This window comes from Vulpes lagopus, chromosome 2 (genome assembly GCF_018345385.1).
Source record: "Vulpes lagopus strain Blue_001 chromosome 2, ASM1834538v1, whole genome shotgun sequence".
In the NCBI taxonomy this organism is placed as follows: domain Eukaryota; kingdom Metazoa; phylum Chordata; class Mammalia; order Carnivora; family Canidae; genus Vulpes; species Vulpes lagopus.
The window spans coordinates 39,378,739-39,395,087 of NC_054825.1; the positions used below are offsets into that span (position 1 = coordinate 39,378,739).

A 16,349-nucleotide genomic window follows, 5' to 3' on the forward strand; every position below is an offset into this window, starting at 1 on the left:
TTGGAAGAAATGGCTGTTTTAACTAAAGCACAGAAACCATCACGGAGAGTCAAGAAAAATAAAGAGACAAATACGTTCCAAACAAAAGAACAAGATAAAAACTCTTGATGAAATGGAGATAAGTGATCTACCTGATAAAGAGTTCAAAATAATGATCATGAAGATATTTGCCAATGTCAGAAGGATAATGCATGAACAAAGTGAGAATTTCAACAAAGAGAAAATGTATGAAAGTATCAAATAAATCACAGAGCTGAAGAATAAAATAACTGAATTGAAAAATTAAACACAGGGGTAATGTAAAACAGCCAACCATACAAAGCAGAAGAAAAGGTCAGCAAACTGAAAGGGCAGTGGAATTCATCCAGTCAAAGGAGCAAAAAGATAAAAGAGAAAAGTCAGATTAATGGATTTATGAAACAATATTAAAAAGACCAATATTTGCATTATAGAGGTCCCCTAAAGGTAAAGACAGAGAAAAACAGACATAAAACTTAGATTAATCCACAGAGACCGAAGCTAAGACACATAATTTAACTGTCATAAGTTAAAGATAAGGAGAGCATCCTTCTAAAGCAGCAAGAGAAAAACAGCTTCTTAAGAACAAGAAATCTCACATAAGACTATAAGAAGATATTTCAGCAGAAACTTTCCAGGCCCAAAAAGAGTGGTACAACATATTCAAAGTGCTAAAAGAAAACACTGCTAAGAATACTTTACCTAGCAAAGTGGTCTTTCAGAATTACAGATAAGACAAAGTTTTCCAAAAAAAGCAAAAGCTGAAGGAGTTCAGCAACAATAGACCAGAATTACAAGAAATGTGAAAAGAACATCTTTAAACTGCAATAAAATACTATAACTAGTAACAGGAAAACATCTGAAAGTATAAATCTCACTGTTAAAAATACATAGCTAAATTCAGAGTAATCTAAAGTAATGACAGTGCGTTAATCACTTATAAATCAAGTGTGAAGACTAAAGCACAAAAGTAGTAAAAATAAATATAACTACAATAATTTGTTAATGAATACAAGATAAATTGCGGCATTAAAAATGTAAGATGTAGGAGAAAGAGTGATAATACAGAGCTTTAGAGTGAATTTGAAATTAAGTTGTTATGTGCTTAAAATAAACTGTATAAACAAGATGTTTTATGTAAGTTTCCTGGTTTTAACCACAAAGCAAAAACCTATAGTAGATCTGTAAAATATAAATAGAAAAAAAAAATCTAAGCATACCACTACAAAAAATCATCAAATCACAAAGGAAGAGGGCAAGAGAAACGGAAAACAAATGAATTATAGAGCAGCAAGAAAACAACTAACAAAATGGAAATAATGCCTATACCTTATCTGTAATTACCTTAATGTAAATGGACAAAATTCTCCAATCAAGAGAGTGGCTGAATGAGCAAATGATAATAATAATCATAAGACCTAACTATATTCTGCTTAGAAAAGACTCACTTCTGCTTTAAGGACACACTCAGACAGAAAGGGATGGAAAAAAGCATTCCATGCCAAAAGAAACCAAAAAAAGTAGGGAGCAACTATACTTCTATCAGACAAAAGGAACTTCAAGACAAAGACTATAACAGGAGACAAAAAAAGTCATTATAGAATGATAAAAGTGTTAATCCCACAAGAGGATATTACATTTATAAATATCTATGCACCTAAATACATAAAACAAATATTAATAGATCTAAAGGTAGAAAGAATCTGCAATACAATAATAGTAGAGTACTTCAATATCCCACCTTCACCAACAAATCATCCAGATAGAAAATCTATAAAGAAACATTAGATTTAAATGACACATTAGACCAATTGGCTTTAACATTTACAGAACATTCCATCCAAAAGCAGGATATACACTCTTCTCAAGTAAAAATAGAATGTATTCTAGAATAGATCATATGTCAGGTCACAAAATAAGTCTTAATAAATGTAAGAAGACTGAAATCTTATCAAGTCTCTTTTCCAAACATAATGTTATAAAACTAGAAATTAACTACAAAAAGAAAACTGCAAAATTCACAAATATGTAAAGATTAAACAACATGCTATTAATAAATAATGAGATAAAGATCAAAAAAGAAAATTAATAATACCTGGAGACAAATGAAAATGGAAATACAACATACCAAAACTCAGGAGGTACAGCAAAATTAGTTCTAAGAGAGACATTCATAGCAATAAACAATTACATTAAGACACAATGGTATTTCACACAACCTAACTTTACAACTCAAGGAATATGGAAAAAAATAAGGATAAACTAAACCTAAAGTTAGCAGAATCAATGAAATAACAAAGATCCAGAGCAGAAATAAGTGAAATAGAGACTAAAAGGGCAATAGAAAAGATCAAAGAAACTAAGAGCCAATTACTTTTAAGAGATGAGAAAACCTTTAGTCAGACTCATCAAGAAGAGAGGACTCCAAATAAATAAAATCAGAAATCAAAAAGGGGAAGTTACAATTGATACCACAGAAATATAAAAGATTAGAGACTACTATGAACAATTACAAGCCAACAAATTGGAAAACCTAGAAGAAATAGATAAATTCCTATAAACACACAACCTACCAAGACTGAATCATGAAAAAGGAAAAAATTCAAAACAGACCAATTAGTAAGGAAATAAATTAGCAGTCAAAAATCTACCAAGAAACAACAGTGCAGGACCAGCTGGCTTCACTTGTGAATTCTATGAAACATGTAAAGAACAGTGAATACCAATCTTTCTCAAATTCTTTCAAAAAGAGAAGAGGGAACATTTCCATAACTCATGTTACAAGTCCACCATTACCCTAACACCAAAACTAGACAAAGATACTACAAGAAAAGAAAATTACAAGACAATATTCCTGATAAACAAAGATGCAAATATCCTCATAAAATATTAGCAAACTACATTCAACAATAAAACACATAAAACAGTAGAATAGAACATTAAAAGGATCATATACCATGAACTATTCCAGAAATCCAAAGATGGTTCAACATCCACAGATCAATATGATATACCACATTAAAAAATTAAGGATAGGGTGCCTGGGTGACTCAGGCAGTTAAGCATCTGCCTTCAGTTCAGGTCATGATCCCAGAGTCCTGTAATCAAGCTCCAAGTTGGGTTCCCTGCTCAGCTGGAAGTCTGCCTGTCGCCTGTCCCTCTCCATCTGCACTGCCCATGCTTGCTCTCCCTCTTTCTAATAAATAAAATCTTTTTTAAAAATGAAGGATAAAAATAGGATCATTTCAACAGATGCAGAGAAAGCATTTAACAAAATTCAACATCCATTCATGGTACAAACTGTCAAAAAACTGGGTATAGAGAAAACATACCTCAACATAATAAAGGCCATATACGACAAGCTCACGATAACCATCATACTGAATGGGGAAAAATGGAAGGCTTTTCCTCTAAGGTTAGTAACAAAATAAAGATGCCCATTCTTGCCACGTTTATTCAACATAGTACTGAAAGTCCTAGAAAGAGAAATTAGGCAAGAAAATGAAAAGGTATCCAATGCAGAATGAAACAAGTATAACTATTTCTATTTGCAGATGACATATATTAAAAAACTCTAAAACTTCCACCAAAACAAAACAAAACCCTGTTAGAACGAATAAAACAAAGTCAGTAAAGTTGCAGGATACAAGATCAATACAAAATACTAATATATGTTTCCATACACTAATAATGAACTACCAAAAAGAGAAATTTTAAAAGCCCAATTTACAATTGCATCAAAAGGAATGAAATACCTACAAATAAATTTAATCATGTGAGACAAGATTCCATCAAAATCCTAGAGGAGAACACAGGCAACACCCTTTTTGAACTCGGCCACAGTAACTTCTTGCAAGATACATCCATGAAGGCAAAAGAAACAAAAGAAAAAATGAACTATTGGGACTTCATCAAGATAAGAAGCTTTTGCACAGCAAACGATACAGTCAACAAAACTAAAAGACAACCTACAGAATGGGAGAAGATATTTGCAAATGACATATCAGATAAAGGGCTAGTGTCCAAGATCTATAAAGAACTTATTAAACTCAACACCAAAGAAACAAACAATTCAATCATGAAATGGGAAAAAGACATGAACAGAAATCTCACAGAGGAAGACCTAGACATGGCCAACAAGCACGTGAGAAAATGCTCCGCATCACTTGCCATCAGGGAAATACACATCAAAACCACAATGAGATACCACCTCACACCAGTGAGAATGGGGAAAATTAACAAGGCAGGAAACAACAAATGTGGGAGAGGATGTGGAGAAAGGGGAACCCTCCTTCACTGTTGGTGGGAATGTGAACTGGTGCAGCCACTCTGGAAAACTGTGTGGAGGTTCCTCAAAGAGTTAAAAATAGACCTGCCCTACGACCCAGCAATTGTACTGCTGGGGATTGACCCCAAAGATACAGATGTAGTGAAACGCCGGGACACCTACACCCCAGTGTTTCTAGCAGCAATGTCCACAATAGCCAAACTGTGGAAGGAGCCTCGATGTCCATCGAGGATATTATGCTGAGTGAAATATAAGTCAATCAGAGAAGGACAAACATTATATGGTCTCATTCATTTAGGGAATATAAAAATTAGTGAAAGGGAATAAAGGGAAAGGTGAGAAAATGAGTGAAAATATCAGTGAGGGTGACAAAACATGAGAGACACCTAACTCTGGGAAATGAACAAGGCGTAGTAGAAGGAGAGGTGGGCCGGGGGGGTTTGGGTGACTGTGTGATGGGCACTGAGGGAAGTACTTGTTGGGATAAGCACTGGGTGTTATGCTATATGTTGGCAAATTGAAGTCCAATAAAAAAATTTAAAAAAAAGAAAAAGAAAAAACAGACAGAATGAAAGTATACAAAGGAATTAAAAGTAAATGTTGGAAGTAAAAAACAATAACAGAAATTTAAAAAGACTTTGATCGGCCTGCTTATTAGTAGACTGGAAATTGCAAGGAAAGAATCAGTGAGCTTAAAGCTTAAAGAAATGTTGACAGAAACTTCCCAAATTGAAACATTAAGAGAAAAAAAACAATGAAAAAAAAAAAAAAACAGTACTTCACGAACCGTGGAAAATTTTCAAAAGGTGTAACTGGAATACTAGAAGAAACAGAACAAATAGTACAGATGAAATATTTTAATAATGGCCCAGAATTTTCCAAAATTAACAAGATATACCAAAGCATACAACAGGAAGCTCAGAGACCACCAAAGAGGATTAAAATTTTAAAATTTATACCTAGGCATATCTTATCAAACTGCAGGAGAGCAAAAACAAAGAGAAAAATCTTTAAAGAAGGCAGAGGAAAAAACTAGACAATAATTATAGGGAACTTTTTATTACAAATCCTGTAAGCAAGAAGAGAGTTTTTAATTAAAACCACAAAATGCAGAAAAGAAACAAAGGAACAAATAACAAGGAGGATGAATAGAAAAAAGTAACAAATACAATAGTTATTAATTCAACAATATAGATAATTTTAAATGATTGCCTAAATTATCAATTAAAAAGGACAGAGATTAATTTATTATTTTAAAAAATAAAAATAAAAAATAAAAGACAGAGATCATCAGACTTGATCAAAAACCAAGACCCAACTACATGTAGTCTCTAAAAAATCCACTTTAAACATAAAGTTAGAGATTAAAAGTATAGGGATATATACAATTTTATTTGTTAATTAAGAAAGCTGGGGGGGGGAAAGTAAAGGGATGGAGAAAGATACATCATGCCAATACTAATCAAAAGGAAGCTGGAGTAGCTATATTAATTGCAGACAGCACAGATCTCAGGATAAGGAAAGTTATCGGGGATAGAGAAGGCATTACATAATGATAAATTGGTTAATTCTCTAAGAAAACATAACAATCCTTAATGTGAATGCACATCATCAACTATCAAAACTTGTTAAGTTAGGAACTCCTGGGCGGCTCAGTGGTTAAGCGTCTGCCTTCAGCTCAGGGTGTGATCCTGGAGTCTCGGGATCAAGTCCCACATCAGGCTCCCTGCAGGAGCCTGCTTCTCCCTCTGCATGTGTCTCTGCCTCTCTCTCTCTCTCTCTCTTTCTCTCTCTCTCTCTCATGAATACACAAATAAAATCTTTTAAAAAAAAACTTGTTAAGTTATATCACGATAAATAAGAATGTATAATAAATATTGGCTTATGAAGACACAGACATAGATGAGGTGATCAAGAGTTGTATATCATACATGAATATCATAAATACCATACATGACAGGTATGAAATTAATTTGGTGAGAAAAGGTTAGAGTATTTCAATAAATGGTATTTAAAAGACCAGTTATCTATGTAATGGGGAAAAAAAGGATCCCCATTTCATACTGTATTAGTTAGAATTAAGTAGGTTATGCTGAATCTTCCTCAAATGACCCCAAAGACGTTAATGGCTTAAGACAAAAATTGATTTATTGCTCATGTTACACGTTCACTGCATGTCAGTGGAGATGGGGGAGGTTAGGGACACAGGCTAATAGAAACTTCTATTCATAGTTCATTGACCAGAGCTAATAACATGGTTCCATCTACTCATAAAAAGGGCAAGAAAAGTCCTATACCATGCATAGAAGAGAAATCTTTACAGGCAGCAGTAATCCCAAGGACTGGATGTTTTAGGAAATCCACTGTCCATGGCAATCATGAACCAAATGATAATAATCCCTTACATTTCTTGGCATATTTTTTCTTTCCAATTTCCACTGGATTACTTTTCATAACCTCTGCATAGTATGTACTCTCCTTTACAGACCAATGTTCTAGGTAATGATAAACTCCAAAAAATTTGCCTTCTCTGGAAAACTCAGAGAGCTAAATTACATCTCTTCCCAAGGTCATCATTCTTATATCCATGGGTACATGCTGTACTCTTTCCACAGAGTAACCATTTTCCCCTGATAAAGAACACAGATGCTCTGCTAAATGTTCTACGTTTATTAACTAAGAATCCTAAGAATCACTTTTTTGAGATTGGAACTATTATTATTCCTATTTTAAATGAGCACACCTGAGGTAAATAGAGATTAAGTAATCTGCTTGGCTAGAAATATGCAATCAGACTGTCTGGCTCTAGTGCTACTGTGCCTTCAACACCCATTTAAAGTTCCCTTGTAGGTTCTGCTCCTTTAATGCTACAGCCTTATCATTACTAACCAACACATTTCTTCAACTCTTTGTCCACAGTTCCCTCCATCTACCCCCCTATCTCTTACTAGGCTCCAGTTTTGAATTTACTGGAAAAGGAAACGCAGTCTGGCAGAGCAAGCACTTCCCTGAAGGATTAACTGAGCAGTGTCACCTCTGCCTTCCTATCCTCCCTGCTACATTATCTATCTTGGAGATTTAGCCCCAAATGTCTTCCTAGGTAGAAATACAAAGATCAGGAGTGCCTGAGTAGCTCAATCAAGTAAGGATCCGATTCTTGATTTCAGCTTGAGTCATGATCTCAGGGTTGTGAGATCAAGTCCTGCTCCCGGTTCCAACCTAGGTGTGGAGCCTGCTTGGGATTCTTTCCCTCTGCCTCTATGCCTCCCTGCTTGCATGCTCTCTCTCTCTCAAAAGAAAAGATAAGACAGGAAAGAAAAGGCAGAAAGGAAAAGAAAATAAAAAGATCACCCCAGAAAAAAGTCAAAATTCATTTTTCAGGAAAGATGCCTTCTTGAAGCCTCCTGAAAAACAGAATGTCAGTGCCCGTGGCTGAAAGAAATTATAAGAAAGTATGGAACAGGATAAAAGAAAAGATGAGGGATATGAGGATCAGCAATGGGAAAAGGAATGCTATGGACTGAACTGTATCCCTACCCTCAATTTGTATCTTGAAGCCCAAACTCCAATGTGATGGTATTTGGAGACATGACCTTTAAGGGATTAGGTTTAAAAAGGTCATCAGAGTGAGGCCCTCATGGTGGCATCGGCACCTTATAAGAAGAGATGCCAGAGGGCCCACTCTCTTCCTGACTGCCAGATGAGGATACGGCAAGAAAAGGCAGTCTTTATGTCAAGAAGAAAGCCCTTAGGGGGTCCCTGGGTGGCTCAGCGGTTTAGCGCCTGCCTTTGGCCCAGGGTGCGATCCTGGAGTCCCGGGATCGAGTCCCACATCGGGTTCCTGCGTGGAGCCTGCTTCTCCCTCCTCCTGTGTCTCTGCCTCTCTCTCTGTGTGTCTATCATAAATAAATAAATAAACAAACAAACAAATAAATAAATCTATCTTTAAAAAAAAAAGAAAAAGAAAAAAGCCCTTAGTAGAATGTGACCATGCTAGTACACTGATCTCGGACTTTCAAGAAGTCTACATCTTGGCTGTGAAACCAATTCTGTCAGTAATGACATTTTCCTTTAAAGGGGAAAGGAGAAAAATGAGTGGGAAATATCAGAAAGGGAGACAGAACATGAGAGACTCCTAACTCTCGGAAACGAACAAGGGGTGGTGGAAAGGGAGGTGGGCGGGGGGGGGGGTGACTGGGTGACGGGCACTGAGTGGGGCACTTGATGGGATGAGCACTGGGTATTATGCTATATGTTGGCAAATTGAACTCCAATTAAAAAAAAAAAGGGGAATGACATTTTCCTAAGATGAGTCCCTAATCTTCTGTAAGCCAATTTTAATCTTCTGACATTAAGATACCTAAGCAAGATACTCTCTAAAATGTTTTTGCTGCATGAAGATTATTCAAAATGCATGAAAGGGGGAAAAATACAGAGATTATTTAGAACACAAGATGGTTTTATCTTCCTGCTCCTAAAAAGATATAATTATATCATCATATTAATAAAAAAGCAGAACAATGTCAAAATACATTGCCTCTGCCTCTGTGTCTCAGCAAATCACTTGGGGGAAAGATGTTTCATGTGCCATTACTGGATGTACTAATATGGCCACTGGACTCAGCTGGCCACTAACTTAACAGAATAGTTAGTAGAGAAACAGCAACTATTTAGTTCAGACACCAGGATTCTCGACTTTAATAGACAAAAGATTCCAACACTAATCATCCTTCTACAACTCTGAACTTAAACTAGAGGGCAATGCTCGTTATTACCGCTAAATTACAGCAAAATCCATTTAGTGTTATATAGAACAATTTAATTTTTAAGTACATACTGGGTTCTAACAACTATAATGGCAAATACCACTTATTTCAGAAATTTGTAAAGTACAAAGAAAAAGATTCTAATTTTAACACAAAATAATTTATGACCCCTTTCACACACATGTAAGCCACAAAGACACTGAACTTGTTCAATACTGTTCAATATTCAGCATTCCTGCTGTACCGAGGAAACTTCAAATATATATAAATGTAAGCCAAAACTCTTAGAAAATCTCCACATTAAAAAAAAGAATAGTGCTCGCTTCAGCAGCATGTATACTAAAACTGCAATGAGTGGGATGAGCACTGGGTGTTATACTCTATGTTGGCAAATCAAACTCCAATAAAAAAACATACAAAAATTTAAAAATTTTTAAAAATTTAAAAATTAAAACTGAAATGATATAGAGAAGATTCACCTGGCCCTGCATGCAGGGATGACAAGCAAATTCATGAAGCATTCTATATATTAAATAAATACATACATACGTAATAAAAAAATAAAAATATCTGCAAAGTAGTATAAATAGGTAAAGAAGGTCACTAAAACGGAACTCAATCATGATTTCCCATTGAAAATAACTGTAAGGTACTTATGGAAGATTTTGCATGTCATCATAACCTGTTGAAAAATTATTTTAAAATATTATTTCACATACTATTACCACAATGTCAGAGATTTCCTTCAAAAGAACCTAGTAGAAGTGGAAAGGGGTGGGAGGAATGCAGAAATAGAAACATGACAGTTCATGAATTAATAACTGTTGAAGCTGAGGAAGGGGTCTAAAGAATGCATTACTCTATTCTTCCTACTTCTATATAGGTTTGACACTTTATCCATAAGAAAAGTTAGAATTATTACACCCTCCGGATGAACAAATGTAATCTTCGTACCCTAAAAGCAAAGAAAAACTAGTACCTTCCAATCTTTGAATTTTTGCTTTCACAGAAATAACAGCTTCAAAGGGTGAAACTCTCAGCTCAAAACATGTTCCAGTCAATGTTTCAATGAAGAGCTCCATGGTATCATAGAAAGGAAGTTTGTAGTAAAACGGTCCCACGTTATCTTCATTGAAGAATGGAGGATCTTTTCTGTTATCCATTACTTTGACTTTTCTAATTCCTCTGGAATATGTTGTAGGCAACTGTATTCCAGTTCTAGCCAAATCACTTTTGAACATTGGTAATATATATCGTTGTTCATGTTTTGAGTTTTATACCTAAAAAACAAGAATAATTTTTTTTTTTAACAAGCCTATCTGAATGTCTCATTCTGCTATAAAGACTTTCTCAATCACTCTGGCCTACATCAATCTTCCAGACAGCCCTAGAATTCTTTCCAGTACTTAACTGGTCTAATCCTTAATCTTTCACATTTGTTTCAGAAACCACTCTCCCAATTAGACCATAAGATTATTATTAAGAACAGGATGGCTCAGTCGGTTAAACATCTACCTTTGGCTCAGGTCATGATCCCAGGGTCCTGGGATCAAGCCCCACATCAGGCTCCCTGCTCAGCGGAGAGTCTATTTCTCCTTCTCCCTCTACCCCTTTCCCTGCTCATGTTCATGCATGCTGTCTCTCTCAAATAAATATTTTCTTAAAAAAAGATTAAGAACAGCTGTATTTACAATACTTTTCTATATCTTACTAGAGCTCAACACATTTATTTATTTACTTACAGTAAATACTCAAATATATTTTTGTTAACGTCATTTAACCCAATAAACTCAACAGAGATTTGCAAGATTTTGAAAACTTTATGCATATCCTTTACTAAACCATGTAAATTACGTTTTCTAACCCACACAAAATGTTATAGCCATTGTACATTTAAATCACACTGAATAAAAAAATAGGGTTTTTTGATAGGTTAATAGGTCCCTTAAAAATAAGACTCACTAAAAAAATAAATAAATAAGACTCACTAAATAATAATTAGCATTCCAGAAGTTATCTATCATTACTGCACTAAGATAACACTTATATTGGTAACAGACATTAGACATAATCTCTACACACAGACACGCAATGACTTATGACAGGCAAACACAACAGACAAAAGTCCTAAGATAAATTACAAGCATATGATTACAATAGGAACAACTGATAAATTGCTAATCAATGAAAACTTTGTTTTTAAAGATTTGTTTATTTATGATAAACATACACAGAGAGAGGAGAGAGGCAGAGACACAGGAGGAGGGAGAAGCAGTCTTCATGCCGGGAGCCCGATGCGGGACTCCAGGATCGCACCCAGGACCAAAGGTAGGCGCCAAACTGCTGAGCCACCCAAGGATCCCCTAATCAGTGAAAACTTTGTAAAGGGAATGTCTTGAACTTAAAGTAGGACAGGTGATACACATCTTCCTGGAGGCATAAGTAAATCTTTATTATAGCTTTAGTGAAATGTTATTTACATACCATAAAATTCACCTATTTAAAATCTAAAATTGACTGGTTTTTATTATGTTTACAGAATTGTACAACCATCACAATCATCTTTAGAACATTTTCATCACCCCCAAAAAAGGAATCCCATACTCTTTAAATATCACTCCCAAATTCTCCCTTCCCCTCTCAGCCCTAGGCACCCCCAATCTACTTTGCCATTTTGCCTATTCTTGTCATTTCCCATAATCATACAATATGTAATCTTTTATAAATGGCTTCTTTCACTTAGCATAACATTCTCAAAGTTCATTCATGATTCTTAGGTGTATCACTATTTCATTCTTTTTTATTGCTGAATAATAGTCCATTGTATTAATACACATTGTTTATGCAGTCATCAGTTGATGGGCATGTTGAGTTGTTTCCGATTTGGGGTTATTATGAATAATGCTACAAGAACATTTGATTACAAGTGTTTGTGTGTACATATGTTTTCCTTTCTCTCCCACATATACCTAGGATTGGAATTATTCAGTTAGGTGGTAACACATTCAGCAACTTGTGTTATTACCAACTGTTTTCAGAAGTGGTCAGAACCATCTTACATTCCCACCAACAATGAAAGAGAGTGCTGATTGCTCCACACCCTTCCCAATACGTTTTATTATCTTGGTGATCACACCCACATCCTAGTGGGTGTGAAGTAGTATTTTACTGCGGTTGCAATTTTCTTTCTCTATAGACTAATGACATTGAGCATATCTTTAGGTGCTTATTGGCTATTTGTATATCTTCTTTACAGAAATGTTGATTCAGAAAATATATTCATACCCTTTGTCAATTTTTACTAGTTGTCTCATTACTAGTTGTAAAAGGGATTTTTTTAATGTTTTTTAGATACAAGCCTCTTAAAGATCTAGGATTCTCAAATATTTCCTCCATGGGTTGTAATTTAGCTTTCTTGACAGTGTCCTTCAAAGCATAAGAGTGTATTTTAATGACCTCCAATTTGGCTATTTTTCTTTTGTTGCTTGTGCTTTTGTCAATGTTCCAAAAACTTGACCTCATCCAAAGTAATATTTACATATATTTTTCTAAAAATTGTATAGTTTATTTTTTTTTATTTTATTTATTCATGAGAGACACAGAGAGAGAGAGAGAGAGAGAGGCAGAGACACAGGCAGAGGGACAAGCAGGCTCCATGCAGGGAGCCCGACGAGGGACTTGATCCTAAGTCTCCAGGATCACACCCTGGACTGAAGGCAGGCAGTAAACCGCTGAGCCACCCAGGCTGCCCAGAATTGTATAGTTTTAGCCTTACATGTAGGCCATCAACAATGAATAAAAGTTCTTACTGCTCCACATCATTGTCAGCATTTGATGTTGTCAGTGTTCTGGATTTTGGCCATTCTAGTAGGTGTGTAGTGGTAACTCCGTGTTTTAGTTTGCTCTATGACATACAGTGTGAAGCACAGATCTTTTTAAAAGGTAAAACTGCTCATGTTATTTCTTAACTCCAGGCCCTATAATGGCTTCCACAGAAGAGAATGCCTATAGAATAAAATCACAGAATTAAATTCACTGCCTGTAGAATAAAATTCAGAATCCAAAAAAAAAAAAAAAAAAGGCTCTGAGGTCATACATCTCATCTTCCAGCCCCCATTTTATTTATACACATACATCATCCCACCCTGCAACACCTCTGGTATATCTGTCTTCTCATTGCTTACACCTGTAGCTTCAGACTACATCAGCCTCTAGCTCATTGCTCCTACTTGACTCTACTCACTGCCATCCCCACAGTGGGCTACCTGACACTTAGTTATCTTTCAAGACTCAGCTCAAATAGCAACTATTCCACAAAGGCCTTTATGGTGCCTCTCCTTCATATCCTGACCTCCATCATATATTGCACCCCTTACAACCAATTTCACTTTTTTAAAAAAGATTTTATTTATTCATTCATTCATTCATTCATTCATAGACACAGAGACAGAGAGAGGCAGAGACACAGGCAGAGGGAGAAGCAGGCTCCATGCAGGGAGCCCGATGTGGGAATCGATCCTGAGTCTCCAGGATCACACCCCAGGCTGCAGGCAGCGCCAAACCGCTGCGCCACCAGGGCTGGCCCCAATTTCACTTTTTATGTGTCTTTCTCATTCTCCTAAATAAACTGTGAGCTACTTAAGAGGGAAACCACATCTGATTTTCTGCTTTATCACCTACCACAGTGTTCTGTGTATACTGGTACTCATTAAAGGTTTCTTCAAAGAAAGAGTAAACAAATATTCACTCAATTGATGCTTGGAATAAACCTGTGATAAACATACATATCGTATTACTTTGTCTTGGAAATAAATATTTGGTTATGCTCTAGAAGTTTGTAGGAATACTGCTTTCCCAAGAGAATCATGTTATGATTCACTCCAAACTAAGTCCACCAAAGTTTGTCCAACTCATAACATACATGCACACACATGGGTTTCTGCTATAGTCTGAATTTTCAAAACACTAATGGGACATAGAATTAACCAGGGAAGCCGAATTGCACTGTAAAAATTGCTTATGGCCCTACAGAGATGGCATCACAGGAAGAAAAGCTGTTGCTGGCAGCACAGCTGCTTTGAGTGGTATTTTATTTTTATCAAAACAATGCTATTTTGGGCAGCCCGGGTGGCTCAGCAGTTTAGTGCCACCTTCAGCCCAGGGCGTGATTTTGGAGACAGGGGATCGAGTCCAATGTCGGGCTCCCCACATGGAGTCTGCTTCTCCCTCTGCCTGTGTCTCTGCCTCTCTCTCTCTCTCTCATGAATAAAATCTTTTTAAAAAAATGCTATTTTATATTTATCAAAAACAATGAGTAACAAATATAATAACAATACAGTAGTGTCTTGCTCAGGTTTTGTATTTTATAGGTTTAATATATTGAAATGCCTGTAGGAAAAATGACTTTTTAATGCAGCTAATCCCTAACCCTCTTGTTTTTTAAGATTTTATTTATTCATGAGACACACAGAGAAAGAGAGAGGAGAAAGAGAGAGAGAGAGAGAGAGAGGCAGAGACACAGGCAGAGGGAGAAGCAGGCTCCATGCAGGGAGCCCGACGTGGGACTCGATCCGGGGTCTCCAGGATCATGTCCTGGGTCAAAGGTGGTGTTAAACCGCTGAGCCACCTGGGCTGCCCTCCCTAACCCCTGTTATCCCCATCACTGAAGTAACTGCTTTTAGAACATGATTCTGGCTAACATGTGGATTCTTATAAAATACTTATCATGTCACATCAAGTAAGAATATACTAAAGAATTATGTCTGTTTCCCCAAAGCCAACAGCACTCCTACCAATATAGTAGCAGCTCTAGCAACAGAGATCAGGAATGCTGAAAGTAAAGGCATAAATGACCGCTAACAGAAGATATAAGGAGCATTTCCTTCACCACAGTATTCTCTACAACAATACCTGAAATATCAATAAACAAGCGGGGGTGGGAGAAGGTAGCAGATTTGGGAGTCCTTCATCCATATCAAGAAAGGATAAAACCACTACGGGCTAAAAGAAAAATAGCAACCCAGTGCAGAACTAAATTGCACTGGAACACCCAACAAAGGTTTGGCACCTAATAAATGGTGTAATCTCCCAAATTCAAAAAGTTGAGGTTTGTAACCAAATTCAAAACTGAAATGTAAGCCTCTAAAAAAAGAAAAATCGTTACACTGCTCCTCAGTAAAATACACAGTGAGAGAGGATGAAATGAGGCTGTGAAATCTGGTTAAGCCAGGCTGGTAGACTAGATGATGGCAGAGGAGCCAATCAAAGTTCCAGCAGGCCAAAGACCTCCGTCCTCCAGGAAGCATATTATGGAACCCCTGATGCTGATGCAGTGAAGACTCAAAGGCGGGATGGGAAATGTTGCAAGAACATCAACAGCTAAATTATACAAGACCAAGTGCAAAGAAAGAGGCAGGGAGAGAGAGAGAGGAAAAAAAAACACTTCCAGAATTTTTACCAATAATCTTAAAAAACATACTTAGATTACGAGTAGTGGCATCAAAACACGTTCCTAAATCCATACCCAGAAACATTACTTTCTTCTGATGAAGTTCTACAACACACAAAGATGAAAGAGAAGTTAAAGACAGGAAGGGCGAGAACACCGCTGAATAAGTCACTTCACCAGGAACCAGCTTTATCCTGTTGCAAAGACTATCAGCCATATAAGGGTCGTTTTCTTTTTCTTTAACGTTTCCGCCAATATGAAAAGATCCGGAATGCTGCGCGACCATTAGAAACACGGAACACTAGCTTTTAATGAGCTGCTTTTACTGACTGTGGAAACATTCCTGTTGTCAACGCGAGCCACAGAATACTACCCACCCCTGGCGCCTGGCCCCAATTTTCCAGCAGCTCTGGGAAATCCCTCCAAGCCAACGTCTACGCGGGCCTTCACCGCACACTCGAAGCCCAGAGTCACCTGCGCAGCCCGTGCTCCTCCGGGATAAGCTCCGGCGCCCACACGCTCGGGCCCGACGGCGAAGGGAAGGCAGCAGCGCTCAGCCTCCGCGTCACAGTCGGCGACCGGCAGCTCAACGCCCGCCGGCCCGGGCGGGGCTCCCGCGGGGGGGGCGGGGCAGCCGCGGGGGGCGGGGCGGGGCAGCCGCGGGGGGCGGGGCGGGGCTCCCGCGGGGGGGCGGGGCGGGGCAGCCGCGGCGCGCTGGCGGAGGGACGGCTGGAGGCGCTGCGTCCTCGAGAAGGGCGTCGCGCCGCGGCGTCTCCGGACCGCCGCGGTGGAGGGGCGGGGCCCGGCGCTCCTCTCCCGGCCGCGGAGG

The 16,349-nt window shown here is 37.5% G+C and overlaps 1 protein-coding gene and 1 non-coding gene across 8 annotated transcripts in view; one reads left to right on the forward strand and one right to left on the reverse strand.

Moving 5' to 3' along the window:
• Positions 1-16,124, reverse strand: part of ZFAND4 (zinc finger AN1-type containing 4) — an 80,590-nt gene extending 64,466 nt beyond the window's left edge. Inside the window, exons 1-2 of one of the 7 annotated variants that reach the window (XM_041746512.1) lie at positions 15,995-16,124; positions 10,052-10,352 (exon numbers count right to left, since the gene is read on the reverse strand). In XM_041746512.1, coding sequence (XP_041602446.1) covers positions 10,052-10,313 — 262 coding nt within the window. In that variant the 5' untranslated portion in view covers positions 10,314-10,352; positions 15,995-16,124. The other 6 variants (XM_041746511.1, XM_041746513.1, XM_041746517.1 and 3 more) reach the window with 6 other exon arrangements.
• LOC121485974 lies at positions 9,500-9,604 on the forward strand. Its single transcript, XR_005986466.1, has one exon. It is a non-coding gene; the product is annotated as a U6 spliceosomal RNA (small nuclear RNA).
• Positions 16,125-16,349: the final 225 nt, after the last annotated feature.